Raw genomic sequence first — 17371 nt, forward strand, 5'->3', positions numbered from 1 at the left:
GTTATCCACTGATCAGTATTCAATAAGGGGAGGGTTTTTGTTATTTGAAGAATTTTGTGTTGATGATTTATCATTGTTAGTCTATGTTACAGGTGTAACAATATGCTAAAAACATTTTTCATATGTTTTGCAATTCAGTGAATATTCGATCATTCTGCAGAAAGTGTCATGAAGAAATATTTTCTCCATGTCCATCATCTTAAAGTTTACATCATTTGCCCAAGGGGCATTTTCTGTCCAAAGAAGATAAAACTAGAGACTCTAAAGAGCCTATGTCGCTCACCTGCATCTTCAACAATGGCCAATTTTTAGTAAAATCAATATTAAAGTGGAATAAAGCTATTAAGAGTTAACTGACAATTTCAGTCATGTTAACATATTTGTAGATCTTATCTGGCTGATCATTTTCTCTTTAGCTCACCTGGCTGGAAGGGACAGTGTGAGCTTTTGCCATCACTTGGCGTCTGTCATCTCCTCTGAAACTACTGGCCCAAATTTAACCAAACTTGGCCACAATCATCAGTGGGTATCAAGTTTAAAAAATGCATCCCATGTCACTGCCTGCCAAGACATGGACGAGGTGGTGAAATAGAACATAGGAGTAAAATGCAATATTTGTCTAATATCTTAAAAACCACTACAGATAGAGAAAACCTGACAGGGCCTAAATACTCAGAATTCTTAGACCTACATAATACCTGTTGACATCAAAACTGTCATTCTCTATCTATAATGGTTTTCAAGAGAATAGACAAAAATTACATTTTACCCCTATGTTCTATTTTTTGCCATTTTCACCATGTTTGTTGACAGGCTGGGTCAACAGACACATTTTTTAAAATAGATACTCCTTTGTTGATTGTGGCCAAGTTTGGTTAAATCTAACCTAGTAGTTTCAGAAGAGATGATCTTTGTAAAAGTTAACAGATGTCGAGGACAACAGATAACGACAAACGATGAATACGATGTCGGTTAAAAGCTCATTAGAGCTTATGTTATGTCCTTATTTGTATACTATGCCGACTCTAAATAAAGCTTATTTATTATTTATAGAATAACTAATCGAAGAATTCAAATAGAGAAAAATATTCAACGAGTGACCGAACAACACATTAATTCACGAATGCGCGTAGCGCATGAGTTAATTATCAGTGTTGTTTGGTCACGAGTTGAATATTTTTCGATATTTGAATTCTTTGATTAGTTATTCTTTTTATTACATTGGCAAGTGGCTTTTTTTAATGAAATTAATGTAGAAAATGTAAGGAACTATATCTTTTTTCTACGCATTCACAATTTGTTTTGATCCGACATTATCGACGTCTTGACAACGCCTATTGTTGTATGACGTCAGAGAGTGAAATAACCACGTTTATTTCACATGTGAAATTATCGGTTTTTATTTGACTGGGAAATCAATGTTATTCAATGCTACCAATGTAATATTATTATTCATTTTTATCATTATAATACCAAATGATGGCAAAAGCTCACAATGGCAATTCGGGCCAGGTGGCCTAAAAAGGGGGAACAGAATTTCTTTGAACTAATTTCACATGTATTCGATGAAAAAAAAACTTCAAAAAATGAGAGCAGTGTCTATTGGTGTGAAAACTAATTTTAATATCATTCACATAGTAAGAGTCTTCTTTGTACTGTAAATTGACCTGTGAAGAATTATCGGGATTTCTGTGTTTCAGTGAATGATTACCCTCTAGTCTATATTACATTTATTTACAGCTGTTTTTAATTCAAGACAATTTAGAGCTTGACATATTGTTAAGACACCTGTTTATTTGTTTGTCTGTTCACCACTAGATGTCTTTTGGCTATGTGAGTAATTTGGTGTCTTATTGATAATCACATCACAATTTCTTATTTTTTATTAAGCTGTCTACTGACCAATTAACCTTTGTTAGTAACTGATGACAGAGTGTATAATAAGGTTAAGGTCTTGTTTCACAGTTATCACTCCTCATGTCACTTTAATGCTGTAAAAAAAGGCATGAATAGGGGAAAATATTCTAGTCTTAGATTGTCTAAATTTTGTTTTATATTTAATCACACAAAATATTGAAATATTCAGCAAGGTCCTTTAAATGAAATTATATATAGACATGTATTTAATAAATTTGTGTTACAGAGATATGTCTCGACTTAATGTGATTTTGATAGTGTAATGCAAGTGATGAAATTAAAACAGTAAACCTTCTAAATTTACCTAACATTTCAAAGTCAATGTACCATGACTGAGTGAGGGCCAGGACCAAATAATCTTAATGGAACTGAGATGTCCAATGCTTATACAACTGCATACCAAATATCATTGACTTACTGTAAGTGCCCTTGTAAAAACTGACCTACCGGTAATCAAAAATGTTAACATGTTAACTATGCAAGTTTCAAAGTCAATGGGGACCATTGCCAAATAATCTGAGCGAAACTGAGATGTGCCAATGCTAATACTACAGAATGCCAAATATCATTAACTTACCCTTAATGGTTCCCTTAACACTAACCTAATCATGTAAACTTTGCAAAAGTTTCAAAGTAATGGTTGTGCTTATATTATTGATATATTTTGAAACCCTGCAATGTTATCAGTTGTTTAGCCTCAGAAATGACTACCTTTCAAAATAAGCATCTAAATCACAATTTGACCTTAGTAACCCATTATATTTTTGATCAGCACCAAATGTGGAATGCTTTACTGTGTTCCCAACTTTATTCAAGTAAGCTAATGAAGATTATGAATGTTATAAAACATTTAAAGCCATCATTTTAACTTAATTTCCTGTAACTTTTCCTTGGTTGTTGGACAGATTGCTGAATAAAATTAACAATTTTTATACTTTTATTTTTTTCTTTTGCTTGCAAAGCCTTTGAGATCAGCTCTTTTAACAAACTGTACTCCATCTTTAAACTTTCCAACCTGTCCATCCACATAACCACCCACATCATTCCTGTCTTTTTGTCTACAAATAAAAAAAATACACGGTTAAGTACATTTTATCAGTATGAATGGTGACAGATAGATTCCACCAGTGCATTGAAGGAGATGTCATATTTCTCCATTTGAGACAGTTTTATTTTAAAATTCAACTGTTATGAAAATGAGGATGAAAATAACACTTCATAAATCAGGTTTGTCCAAATTACTTTTCTGATTTTATCTTCATTGTATAATTTAAACGACATTCTATTATGTTAAGGACAAAGAATGGGCATCTTTAAACTTGCTCTTTTAGTGATCTTGAAAAAAATGTGTTCTTTATGTGAAGCATCATCAAATACAGGTACCTTGATGTCATGATAGATAAACTAGAGGCTCTAAAAGAGGTTATGCTGCTCACCTTGACTCATGTGCATTTTTTTTACATTGAAGACTAGAATATAATTCACAACTAAGATAAGTTTTTTGTTCTTTTTATTTTCTAATTTATTGCTGATCATTTTAATGTTTTCAGTTTCTCTCTATCTACTATAGTTTTTGCCCAAAATACAAAAAAAGGGTAAAAATTGTCATTCAAGGGAAATAACGTCTTTAAAAAGTGGATTTCAAATTTCAAATGTTGACCTATTTGTACATCTTGTTTTGATAATTTTTGCTGTATACAGATTTTCTTTATCTTCCAAAATTTTTGCCAAACACATTAAAAAATGATAAAAAAAATTGTCATTGAAATATAAACTCCTATAGGTGTCATTGAATAGAAGTTCCTTCATAATATAAGTTCCAAATGGAAACAATATTCTGGAATATTATTTCCACTGGAATAAATATTACAGTAAATGTTCCTAACGGAATAAATGGTATAGAATATTTGTTCCAACAGGAACAGATATTATGACATTGTTTATAACAAAGTTTCCAGTGGAACTTCTGTTAGGCGGAACAAATATACGTTGACATAGGGAGTCAACTGACAATATTGGCAATGTTGACTTGTTTGTACATCTTGTCTTGCTCATAATTATTCCTATTTACAGTTTTTCTTTATCTACTAGTGTAAAAAAAATCTCATTACAGGGAAATAACTCCTATAAGGAGTTGTTTGACAATTTCGACTATGTTGATATTTCTGCAGACCATTTTTCGATGTTTAAATTTTTTCTTTTATCTTTGTTGTTGACAAAAATGCCAAAAACAGATAAAAATCATCCTTTGGGACAATAACTAAATTAAAATGTGGGTTTCAAATCTTAGCTTTTTTGACCTATTTGTAGATCTTGTCTTGATAATTTTGCTGTTTACAGGTTTTTATTATCTACTATACTTTTGGCCAAAAATGACAAAAATTGATAAAAATACACCATATAGGGCAAATTATTCTTATAAGGAGTTGAACCACTATTTCTGCCATGTTTACTTATTTGTAGACCTTGTTTTTCTGATATTTTTTTATGTTTAAAGTTTCTCTCTATTTATTATGGTTTTCAAGATAAAAGGCAAAAAAAAATTGTAGAATAAAAATATAATTCATGACTAAAATCTCTATTTTGTTGAATTTGTTTTCTGATCATTTTTTTGTTTAGTTTCACTCTATACTATAGTTTTGCCAAAAACATAAAAATGGGTAAAAATCATCATTCAAAGACAGTAACTTCTATAAGAAATGGACTGAAAATTTTCTTTTTTGTTACTTATTTGTTGATTGGTCTTTCTGTTAATTCAGACTGTTACAGTATCTCTTTATCTTCTGTAGCTTTTGGCCAAAACACAAAAGAAAATAATTTGTCATTTAAGGGCAATAACTCCTACAAATGTATATGGGCTCCTATGACAATTTTGACTGTGACCTATTTGAAGATCTTGTCTTGCTCATTATTTTTGTTTTGAGGTAGATCTTGACAGTGTTAACATTTATGCTTTGTCTGATTTTTTCTAATTATAGCGGTTTTCAAGAATAACGTTTATAATCTATCAAAGTGTTTATGTTAAATACATTTTTGTTACTTTAAAATGATGTAACCTTTGCTTAAGATACACTGTAACCATACCTTCTTTTGCCTCTGTTTGGTGCCACTTTATACCCTAAGCTTCTATCCTGTAAGAAAATGATGTTTGAGTTCATTACACTAACTAATGATCATGAAAATGGCATTATTCAATACATAACAGTTTTCTTAAAAATAAATAAGTCTAAGAAATCTTAAATTTAGAAGCATAAAGGTAAAAGAAATGCAACATGTAAAATAAAAACAAAAAATAAGTATTCATTCAAAATGGGTTTCCCCTGTTCGTTTGATTTATCTGAACAAATCTAAAATCTAAAATTAAAATCAATCTTATAGACCAACTATTATAAAATTCCTTACCAACTTGAAAAGTAAGTCTAAGTAAAGAGGTGTTAACTTTTTTTACTTACTATTTCTCTCTGTATTTTCTCATTTGCCTTCTCAGTTTTTTTCATTGCAATGAACTCTTTATAATTGTAAAACTTGTTCTTTGGTGGCTGAAACACAAGAAATTAAGGTCCTGTAAAGTCTTTATAGAAGGTTTTCTCCAGTCAAAGTTTTTAACAAAAAATTGTGTCTTGAACATTCTACTGCCATTTAGTTAAAACATTTAAAAAAAGATGAAACATGGTTCATAAGTTTTGATGGCATACACTTTTTGAGCTGGCTATTCACCCAGCCATGATCTGCACTTGCTTTGTTCAGGCTTACTGACAATGGTAAATTTGGTGACCATTAGTGAACAGTTTTATGAGATTCTTGTATTGCCATTTTCTCATATTTTTATAAGAGTTGATTTTTAATGTGCATTTAAAAAAATACATAAAAAGTACGTTATTGTAGTTTAAAAAAAACACTAAAATATTTCCTGAAAATGTGTTACCCAATTGTTGCTTTATATTTTCCTGAAATTCTCAGATTGTCTGAGATCTCACAAAACATGTTTAACCCTGCCACATGTTTGTGCCTGTCCCAAGTCAGGAACCTCTTGCCTTTGTTAGTCTTGTATGTTTTTTAAAATTTTGGCTCATTTATATGTTTTGGAGTTTAGTGTGACGTCCATTTCACTGAACTAGTAAACATTATTGTTAAGGGGCCAGCTGAAGCCTGCCTCCGGGACGGGTGTGGGAATTTCTCGCTGTGTTGAAGACCCATTGGTGGCCTTTGGCTGATTTCTGCTCTTTGGTCTGGTTGTTGTTCCCCATTTCCATTTTCAATTTTATCCTTCCAGCATTTGGAAGAAAAGTTTAACTACCTCTTCTGCCATATCAAAATGCTATGAAAATGTAGGCAACAACTCTGACAAAATACAAATATTTGTCCTCTATTTAATTTGAAAAGAACAAAACAATCCTATGGAAACTCATCTGAATGGAAATTTTGTGTTCTCTTTTTCAAAATCTTTGTGTATGATAAGTTTCTATTACCCAAGTACCATGAAGTCGTCCTAAACAAAACTGATAACAATATGATATTGATGTTCAATGTCACATTAGAATCTAAGACACACAATAATCAGTTACTACAGTGAGGCAAATGCTTCTTCAATGGCTCAATTACGACTATTTTGGTATAACAAAATATTGTCACCCCTTAGATATTGAATGTCCACAATTGTCAACTCTAAAAAGTTATTCCAGCTTAGATTTCTTCCTTAACAACAAATCTATAACCATACAATACCTTTGCACCTAGTTGTACAAGGAGAGCCACCATTGCTTCATCTTTCTTATTTCCTTCAAAACCTTTTATACCAAATTTCCGAACTTCATATCTTGCTCTCTTCATGTCAAATTCTTCATCAGAGTTACCATCCTTCATTCCTGTACGTTTTCCAAATCCTTTATCATTCTAGAATCAAACATTTATATACAACTATAGTATATATCAATTGGAGACATGCTCTGAAAATATGTATTTGAAATACATTATCATTCTTCCAATTTATCCTCCTTTGAATAAACAATGTATGTATGCTTAGTTTGATTTAAATCTAATCAATATCGTTACATACAATAAGATCACTTGGAAAGTAGACGAAGAACGTAGGTTCAGCAGTATATCCCTTTCTTCTAAGCAAGGGTATAAATATGTACATAATATTTAAGAACTGTATACAATTTTATTGCATCCCAAAGCTTACAGCAAGAAAACTGGTGCTTACAAATATATTGTTAACAATCATCCAAGTATTTGAAGACTAAGCTTCAATAACTCTGGACTTACTACTGTATAATAAAATGCTTCGCTAGGGCGCAGCTTGATACGACCGCAGAGGTCGAACCCTGAACAGTTGGGGCAAGTATGGACACAACATTCAAGCTTGATACAGCTCTGAATTTGGATTGTTATTAAATATTTGACACAGCATAGGTTTCTGACACAGAAAGAATGTGGTCTAAGAACTTGAATTTTTTTAATTTACCTATTATGGTCCAATGTCCAAAATCAAAATACATGGTTAGATTCAGCATATCAAAGAACCCCATATATTCAATTTTTGTTAAAATCAAACAAAGTTTAATTTTGGACCCCAACTTGGACAAACTTGAAAACTGGGCCCATAATCAAAAATCTAAACACATGTTTAGATTCAGCATATCAAAGAACCCCAAGAATTCAATTTTTGCTAAAATCAAACTAAGTTTAATTTTGGACCCTTTGGACCTTAATGTAGACCAATTTAAAAAACAGGGACTTAAAAAATTAAAAATCTAGAATATACGGTTAGATTTGGAATATCAAAGAACCCTAATAATTCAATTTTTGATGAAATCAAAGAAAGTTTAATTTTGGACCCTTTTGACCTCAATATGAACCAATTTGATAGCGGGGCCCACAAATAAAAAATCTAAATTCATGGTTAGATTCAGCATATCAAAGAACCCCATATATTCAATTTTTGTTGAAATCAAAAAAAAAAATAATTTTGGACCCCAACTTGGACCAACTTGAAAACTGGGCCCATAACAAAAATCTAAACACATGTTTAGATTCAGCATATCAAAGAACCCCAAGAATTCAATTTTTGTTAAAATCAAACTAAGTTTCATTTTGGACCCTTTGGACCTCAATGAAGCCCAATTTAAAAAACAGGACCCAAATTAAAAATCTAAAAACACGGTTAGATTTGGCATATCAAAGAACCGCAATAATTCAATTTTTGATGAAATCAAACAAAGTTTAATTTTGGACCCTTTTGACCTCAATATGAACCAATTTGATAACGGGGTCCACAAATAAAAAATCTAAATACATGGTTAGATTCAGCATATCAAAGAACCTCAAATATTCAATTTTTGTTGAAATCAAAAAAAGTTTAATTTTGGACCCCAATTTGGACCAACTTGAAAACTGGGCCCATAATCAAAAATCTAAATACATGTTTAGATTCAGCATATCAAAGAACCCCATATATTCAATTTTTGTTGAAATCAAACAAAGTTTAAATACTGGACCCTATCTTGGACCAACTTGAAAACTGGGCCCATAATCAAAAATCTAAACACATGTTTAGATTCAGCATATCAAAGAACCCCAAGAATTCAATTTTTGTTAAAATCAAACTTAGTTTAATTTTGGACCCTTTGGACCTTAATGTAGACCAATTTAAAAAACAGGACCCAAAATTAAAAATCTAAATACACAGTTAGATTTGGCATATCAAAGAACCCCAATAATTCAATTTTAGATGAACTCAAACAAAGTTTAATTTTGGACCCTTTTGACCTCAATATGAACCAATTTGATAACGGGGTCCATAAATAAAAAATCTAAATACATGGTTAGATTCAGCATATCAAAGAACCCCATATATTCAATTTTTGTTGAAATCAAATAAAGTTTAATTTTGGACCCCAATTTGGACCAACTTGAAAACTGGGCCAAAAATCTAAATACATGTTTAGATTCAGCATATCAAAGAACCTCATATATTCAATTTTTGCTAAAATCAAACAAAGTTTAATTTTGGACCCTTTGGACCTTAATGTAGACCAATTTGAAAACTGGACCCAAAATTAAAAATCTAAATAACTGTTAGATTCGGCATAACAAATAAATAAATGTGATCAAAGATTTTACAAATCTAATGCGCCATACTGTGCAATTAAAGATTACTTCTTGAAATTTTTCAATATTTGAAATTTGAAAAAAAAAAAATATTTGAAGAATAATTCTTTTTAATTTCTGAAATCTGAAATAAGAAAAAATTGACCCCCCACAATTTCTTTTTATCCCCTCCCCCTTTTTTCCCCAAAAAAATTCTTTCCCTCAAGATATGGTCATAATCTCAATTCAAATTTCCAATGGAGTTGGCAACCATAATTACCCATTTAAATTTACCATAGTGCTAACTTAATCTATTTTATAATAGAATTAAAAATATAGTGTCAAATCTTTCATATGGATTTTTTTGTAAAAAAAAAAGATGCAACATTTGCAGATATTTTTACTGGTCTTCCTTTATAAATATGCATTTCTTTAAACATAATTTAAAAGCAGTGTAAGGGAAGTAACCAAAACGTTGTATTTGGATTACCTCCCTTACACTGTTTTAAATTATCTTTATTGTTCATTAACCATTACTTTATACATAATTTAAAAGCAGTGTAAGGGAGATAATTTCAATGATGAATTTGATTTATCTCCCTTACACTGCTTTAAATTATGTTTTGTACTAAAGTATTTGTCCATTAACCAGGACAACCTTGTTTTCCCCCTTTTTTGCCCCTAATTCCTAAACGGTTTGAGCCATAACCCCCCAAAGCAAATCCTAACAATCCCTTTGTGGTATGGAAACTTGTAGTATAATTTCAGAGAGATCCATACACTGTTCCACAGTTATTGTCTGGAAACTAGAAAATGCTTATTTTTTGCCCCTTTTTGGCCCCTAATTCCTTAACTGTTGGTACAATAACCCCCAAAATCAATCCCAACCTTCCTTTTGTGGTATTTAACCTTATGGTCAAATTTCAAAAAGATCCATTCACTTAAACTAAAGTTAGAGTGCGAAAACCAGTGTGTATTCGGACGACGACGCCGGACGACGACGACGACGACGCCAACGTCATACCAATATACGACCACAAAATTTTTTTGCGGTCGTATAAAAAAGGTGAAAAATGCAAATCTCGAAATGATGGTTGTCAACTATGAAACATTTTATGCATTTAAAAGCTTACTGCAGGAGAAAAGGAACACACAAAATATTATAGGGCTCCTACATTTAATGCTGGGCCCTTATAAGCATTTCAATATACCATACAACCAAAGAAAATTTTCAATTAGACCTAACAATTATTTGGGTTGTTTATCTATGGTATATGTATACATTGCCATATAAGCGGGAGGTTTGGCTAGCCATAAAACCAGGTTCAACCCACCATTTTTTCTTAAAATGTCCTATACCAAGTCAGGAAATGGCAGTTGTTATCAAATAGTCTGTTTCTATGTATGTTTTATCATGCATGTTCAGTCGAAGAGCTCAACAACTGAGTGATAAGTTTGAGTTACTTATACTTTGCAATCTTGTTTCAGTGTAAGTGTGAGCTTGAGTTACGTATACTTTGTAATCTTGTTTCAGTATAATATGTGTGCTCCACCAAAAAGCATACTATGACATGTATTGTAGGCAGTAGCAAAGTTTTATTCCTCCAGAAGAATATTTAAATATGTTTATTTAAATGAAATTGTAAAAAGCAATAGTTTTTATAAATTTCTCAGTATTTTTATGTTTTCTGATCTGACTCTGTTCGTCTGTCATTTTGTCCTTCCATTAGTCTATTTGTATGTCCCTTATTACAGATTAAAGTTTTGAGTCAAGGTAGTTTCCATGATGTTGTGGACACATCAACTTGAAAATAAGTACATATTTTCATTTTGATGTAAACTTTTAAAATGTACATGCCAAATTAGGGTTTTGCACAAGATATCGTGGTTCACTAAACATTGAAATGCGATAGTGCAAGCAGGACATGGTGTCTTATGGACACATGTTCTTGTTTCCTTTATTTTTCATAGGAAAAAAGGCAACTTAAATTTGTTGCAATGAAAAAGAATTCTTAAAAGTGAACAAATGAATATTTCCATTGTACTTTGATACATTAATTAATTCTATAACTGATTAACTGTAACCATAAAATTTTATTCAAAAACAAACAATTCAATTGCAACATTCTTTCAATACAAATCTGAGTTAAATTCTAAAGACATGATATAAATCTAATCAATATATATCATAATTTACCTTTCTTTTTCGTTTGCTGGGGTTTTCATACACAACAACCTCAGGACCTGTTGTAGGTTTCCCATTTTTACTTTTCTCTGAGGTTGTTTGTTTTATTGATTCTAACTTTTGCTCAAATTCTTGTAACCCAAGTTCATTTTTCATTTCAAAAAGAGTTCTTTTTTCTCCTGTAAATTTACATATATCTTCATTCTTATTATTTTCATTCATTCCTGCATTCTGTAAAAGTTCTTTCTTTTGTTTCTTCCTTTCCTTTTTCTTTTTCCGTCTGTTAAATTTACTGGTTGATGAATCTTTATCTACATTTGAATCATCCTCATCTTTTCTTTGTTTTTTCTTTCTCATTTGTTTCTTAGTGAAATTTTCATCAAGAAGGCTTTCATCTGGCAATTAAAAATACAAATTAACTTTTTACTATATATAGAACATGCTAAGAATCAAATGTGAGACATAAAAATGATTGGATCATATGCAAATAGTTTTACAAGATATCCATGATATTGAAAACAATGAAATATCTGAACTAATATTTCTATACACTATTGTAAAATCAGTAAATGTTTTAGAATAAAATATGAAATTTTCCTATTCACCAAAGATTCAAAATTATAAAAAAAGTCTATTCATGGTATGGTGACCTACAATTTACAACTTCTACATCATTTAGTCTCAGGTGGAGAGTTGACCAGTTGTCTCATTGGCAATCATACCACATCTTCTTATTTCTATGTTCAGGCATGTTAGGATACTATATATAAACATGACAAAATACTGCATAACAGTGAAAAAAAGAATTGAAGAATGTGTCTCATCATTGTTGTAAATTAAAAGTCACCCATACAGACATCTTGCTGGTGTCAGTTTCAGAGGAAATTTTGTTCAAATAACAAAGCCTTTTACAAAGAAAAAAATGTTCTTGGCTAAAACAAGATATCTGTATTTACGTTAGCCATTTTTATCCACGAAACAATGCTGTGTTTAGATGAGGAATATTTTTGTAAGGGTGGATGTTAAATGTTTGCATACTATTGCACAAGGAGAGGGACTTAAATTGTATGTACTCAAATAGATATCTGGAATAATTTTAGTATCTACATCAGATTCACTCAGCTCAAAAAGTGGGCAGTATTACAGTAACAACAAAGGCCAGTTTTGGTGGCTGATAAAAATGTTTTAGAATTTTACAGAACTAGCAATACCATGTTGTTTGTGAGGACACTAATGTTATTTTAGTTTCAATTAGAATGAATGATAATCTATCGAATTATTTATCTTTGGTTGAAATTTATTGAACATGTAACAGAATCATGACTGTAAAGTCTTGTTGTAGAACATGTATATAAGTTGGTTTTCTACATTTGTAAGTGAACACACAGTGTATACCTACATTTTTGTAATTCTGAAATCAATTAGTTTATATAATGTGATTTACACACAAAAGACATAATAGTTGGGGGCTTTGTCTGTTGTGTATTTGTCATGGAGGTAAGACAAGTGTTTAGCAACTTTTAAGGTTTTAAGATTGGTGAAGCATCTTGTTTATAGATTCCTCAAGTTTTTAAATCAATTGTGTTATCAACATTCTTTCTGTAATGTACTTCATTTGTACTTACTGTAATCATGTAACCTCTTCAGAAGACTGCATGTGACATTCTCATCATCCATTCTGGTTCACTTAAGCTTCATAAAATATTCACCTCTGTACAAGATAATTAAAACAAACTGATTGCAGAAAGATAATGAAATTTTCCTATCCGTAAAGTATTGTTAAATGCAATTGCAAGTACAAAGGAAAATAAATTAAAATAAATTGCTTCGCCGAGCGCAGCTGGATACGACTGCAGAGGTCCAACCCTGAACAGTTGGGGCAAAAATGGACACAATATTCGCACTTGATACAGGTCTGAATTTGGATTGTAATTCAATATTGACACATAATAGGTTTCTGACACATAATAACTGTAGTCAAAGAACTTAGAATTGGTTATATGATTTGAATTTATATTCAATTTTTTGCTTTTGTGCAATACACTATGCTGTTGCGAATTGACCCCCCCCTTTTTTTCCAAAAAATAGAAAATGACATCCATAATCATAGCTAAAATTAATTTACCTTAATCAGCATTTTTAAAATTATTAAAATAGTAACTTCTAAAAATGAATTGACAGCTAATCACCTCAAGACAATACAAAAATTCTTTATACATAATTTAAAAGTAGTGTAAGGGAGGTAATTCAAAGTTGTGTTTGAATTACCTCCCTTACACTGTAATTTGTACTTAATTGTCCATTAACCAGGACACCCTTGTTTTTTCTCTCTTTTTTGCCCCTAATTCCTAAACGGTTTGAGCCATAACCCCCCAAAGCCAATCCTAACCATCCCTTTGTGGTATGGAAACTTGTGGTATAATTTCAGAGAGATCCATACACTGTTCCACAAGTTATTGTCATGAAACTAGAAAAATGCTTATTTGGGCCCCTTGTTGGCCCCTAATTCCTAAACTGTTGGGACCATAACCCCCAAAATCAATCCCAACCTTCCTTTAGTGGTTATAAACCTTGTGTTTAAATTTCATAGATTTCTATTTACTAATACTAAAATAATTGTCCGGAAACCAAATGTCTTCGGACAACGACGACGATGTGATACCAATATACGACTGCAAAATTTTTTGCGGTCATATAAAAAATACAAGAATAAACTAAAAGTGCTACACAATATACAATGACCTCTATCTAAACCAGACAAAAAAATCTGCTAAAATAACCTCCAATTTTCCTGTGAAACTGAAAGTTTATCAGATCATCCAGTTGTTGGATAATGCTTTTTCAATGGAAGTATATCTATAGGGACATTGTATCAACTTGGATCTTATTTTTGATACATAAAGCAACCATTTTTATTGAACTTACAATGTTTATACCCTGAAATCAGATAAAATAGAAGAAAGAATTGAACTTACGGTGACTCAATGTAAGAATTGTACATAAGGAAAAAAATGTAGTAATATATATGATGAATAAAATACTATATGAATTTCAAAAGTTTCCTTTGTGAAAACTAATGCCCCTATCTGCGAGTCTGTGACCAATTTCCTAAATGAAAAATCAGACAATGTCACAAAATTGTGTGATGACTTGTGGTACATACATTTTTTTTGTAGTTATTATACCAGTGGAAAGTGTTCATAATATTTTATTCTGCAATTCAACCAATGTAAGTTGCTCATAATGAAACATGCGCTTGATCTGGATTTCACAAATATGAAACAATACAAACAAAAAATATTCTATATACATATATATTCATATCTCCAAAATCAGTCACAACTTAAAAATAAGGAGATGTGGTATGATTGCCAATGAGACAACTACACATGTATACACCAGAGTTCAAATGAAATGGATGTAAGCATTTATAGGCCACTGTATGGCCTTCAACAAGAGAAAAACCTATAGTGTATATAGTCAGCAATAAAAGGCCCCAACAAGAAAATTGTGAAACAATTGTCCTAATGCATGCATGGCTTATAATTATGTCCAGTTTGAAAGAAATGAATAAATCAAACTTACTTACTAAAAAATATTTATTAGTAACTACCATAGGTGAAATATTTCACTGATTTGTTGGGGGTATGTTGTTCCTTTGTATATCTACATTTTTATTATATAACTCTTGGTTAAACTATGTACATCTGTACATGTACATAGGCAAATTTTGAGTTCTTTTTTTATGAATGAGTAAAGCCAGTTGACCCAAGGTCAATACACCTTATCGCCATTTATTCCATTTCGGATAAATTCTGAAATTACACAGCTCTTTCAAACCAGTTGAAGCTATAGGGCCCTGTTTAAACAATGTACTGTATGTGCATACAAATTTTCAAAGAGTTATGTGTGAACCATTGTAAACACTTCCTACAAAGCATTTTTCTTACTTTAATTTGTGCTAAAAAAATCGGATCATAAACCATACAAATTTTAAAATGTTCACTTTCTACATGTTTTCCTCCCTCAGCTCATTCCTGATGACCTTTGTTTTTGCAACACTTGACCCTAACAGGAAATTGTCTAAGTGACTGTTTTTTCCCCAAATTAGACTAAATAGTGATAAGGTGTATTGGCATAAATGATTTATTTAACAATCAAATTTTTCTGTGACAATAAAAAAGCATTTTAACATAGGAAACGTATGAGAAAATGCACGAATATAAAGTGGTCAAAAAACAACTTTCATATTCATCCATTTCCTATGCTTATATTATTAAAACCAAGGTTTGGCGGTAAATACCGCCCCAGACAATACTCCTTGAGTGGTCAATACTGGTATATTGAAAAATTTTCATGGTTCTTAAAACAGACTTACATTTGTAACTTTCAATTCTAGTTAAACATTGGTTGATGGGGGGAATTATGTTAACTTGTTTAATTTATAACCAGAGACATATATATATATATATAAGTACGTCTGAACCAGTGACGACTCTACAACAGATTTTATCCATCGGATCACCAGTGATGGTCATACAAGGCTGAAAACACATTCTGTATATATAATTCGTCTAAATAACAGCCCAACAATGTTAGATCTGTAAATTTGTGTTAGCAAATTTTTTGTTCTTCCCTGGCCGGGATTCGAACTCATGCCACTGAGAAATATCGTGGCACCAAATCGCCTTGCACTGTGCCCGACGCGCTAGACCACTCGACCAACTAGGCTCAACAATAATAAAGCTTTTGGTGGCCGGGTGTTACTTTTCCTCGTCAGTTTTAATCTAGCGTCGTAACACAGTACATGATATATAAGGCATGAAGATGTAATTGTGACAGATCAGCTGAATTATCTATTGTAAAGGATCCTACAAATTAATGTAAGATGCATATAAGATATATATATATATATATGTCTCTGTTATAACACAGTAAATTGTTCAATGAGGTCATTAATGCTGGTTGACCTGAGTGAAACAGCATAACTTGGTCTATTTAATGCTGTTTTAGATTAATTGTGAACCAGCATATTATAATCTAAGAGAGATTTAAATTTTTATAATCTAGGTCCTACAATGCCTTTCAATTTCCGGGTGAACAGGTTTGTCAGTACAATGAGTAATTTTGTAGTGTACACATGACCATATTCAAATTGTCTTCTGATTGACATTTTAAGGTTCATCATTACAAATGGACAAAAAAGGCTGTGTTTACACCCCAAAAACTGTTCTGAGTACAGACTAACGGTGAAACCTGTGCAAGGATTTGTATAGTACAGTCCAAAAAAGAATTTTATCTTTCTGAAACACAAAATGCTAATACATTCTATATGTCTAGTGGATACCAGGCCTTTAAACTTTACCAACTGCACAGGTTAGGTGTAAATACAGCCATATTTGTCTATTTGTTATGATGAACCTTAACAAATTCACTACTGAGCTATTAATGAGAAAGAACTTCTGTTTGACGAAACAAATACACGTTGACAATGATACCCTTTGAGACTAACAATCTACCAGCAGCGGTAAACGCTGTTAATCTTAATAGTTATGATAATTTTTACCCTACTTCATGGGCGCAGACATCTTTAAAAATAACGCCATCTATACGAATTTATATACACTCGTACCTTTACAATTGAATACAAGACAACTCGGCCCGAAGATAACTGGAACCTAGGACTAACATACATATTAGTGTAATAGTTCCAGTTCGGACCGTCTACAGAAAAAACACAACTTGGACGTCAAAACTCTATAAAGCCAACTCGGACCGTCTACAATGCCAACTTAGACAAACTATAGTAACAGAGACCTTGCAAAGACCGATATTAAACAGAGACATATTATGAAAAGTTTTGACAACCATCAGTCTTATCCTATTTTTACCAACTCGTTCCGTTACTAACTCGTACCGGTAACCCCATGTTTTATATCATTCATATGCATTATTGTTGTATCTTTTGTAAATCAGGTATTGGATATTTAAATATTTTGACTGTCTTCGAGCACTGACTGAGCCGTGACTGAAATTACTCTGGGACTATTATACTATAGTATAATAGTCCAAGGGTTACTGAAGGGACTGGTAGTAATTGTCGAAATAGGCATCTGGTGCCGTAAGTAAATTGGTGCCGTCGCATTATTATAAAAAGTAAAGATATAATCGTTGGAA

At 31.6% G+C, this 17371-nt stretch overlaps 1 protein-coding gene across 2 annotated transcripts; it reads right to left on the bottom strand.

Moving 5' to 3' along the window:
* Window positions 1-2836: 2836 nt before the first annotated feature.
* Window positions 2837-16804, bottom strand: LOC127728602 (uncharacterized protein C1orf131 homolog). Of its 2 annotated transcripts, none has more exons than XM_052236148.1 (7): window positions 16766-16804; window positions 12820-12905; window positions 11207-11589; window positions 6643-6810; window positions 5370-5456; window positions 5002-5048; window positions 2837-2975 (listed from the first exon to the last, which is right to left on the bottom strand). In XM_052236148.1, the coding sequence occupies exons 2-7, from the start codon at window positions 12869-12871 to the stop codon at window positions 2855-2857; spliced, it is 858 nt and encodes a 285-aa protein (XP_052092108.1). In that variant the 5' UTR covers window positions 12872-12905; window positions 16766-16804; the 3' UTR covers window positions 2837-2854. The 2 variants fall into 2 exon arrangements, with proteins under 2 accessions (XP_052092108.1, XP_052092107.1); XM_052236147.1 differs by having other exon boundaries at window positions 16761-16804.
* Window positions 16805-17371: the final 567 nt, after the last annotated feature.

The sequence above is a fragment of the Mytilus californianus genome, unplaced genomic scaffold (genome assembly GCF_021869535.1).
Source record: "Mytilus californianus isolate M0D057914Y unplaced genomic scaffold, xbMytCali1.0.p SCAF_2, whole genome shotgun sequence".
NCBI lineage: Eukaryota > Metazoa > Mollusca > Bivalvia > Mytilida > Mytilidae > Mytilus > Mytilus californianus.

Excerpts from the sequence above, each read along its gene's own strand:
- LOC127728602 (XM_052236148.1), bottom strand. The coding sequence starts at position 12,871 with ATGGATGATGAGAATGTCACATGCAGTCTTCTGAAGAGGTTACATGAT. Across the intron at positions 11,590-12,819 it reads GAAGAGGTTACATGATTACA|ATGAAAGCCTTCTTGATGAA; the intron begins GTAAGTACAAAT and ends TTTAATTGCCAG. Across the intron at positions 5,457-6,642 it reads TTGTACAACTAGGTGCAAAG|CCACCAAAGAACAAGTTTTA; the intron begins GTATTGTATGGT and ends CTTGTGTTTCAG.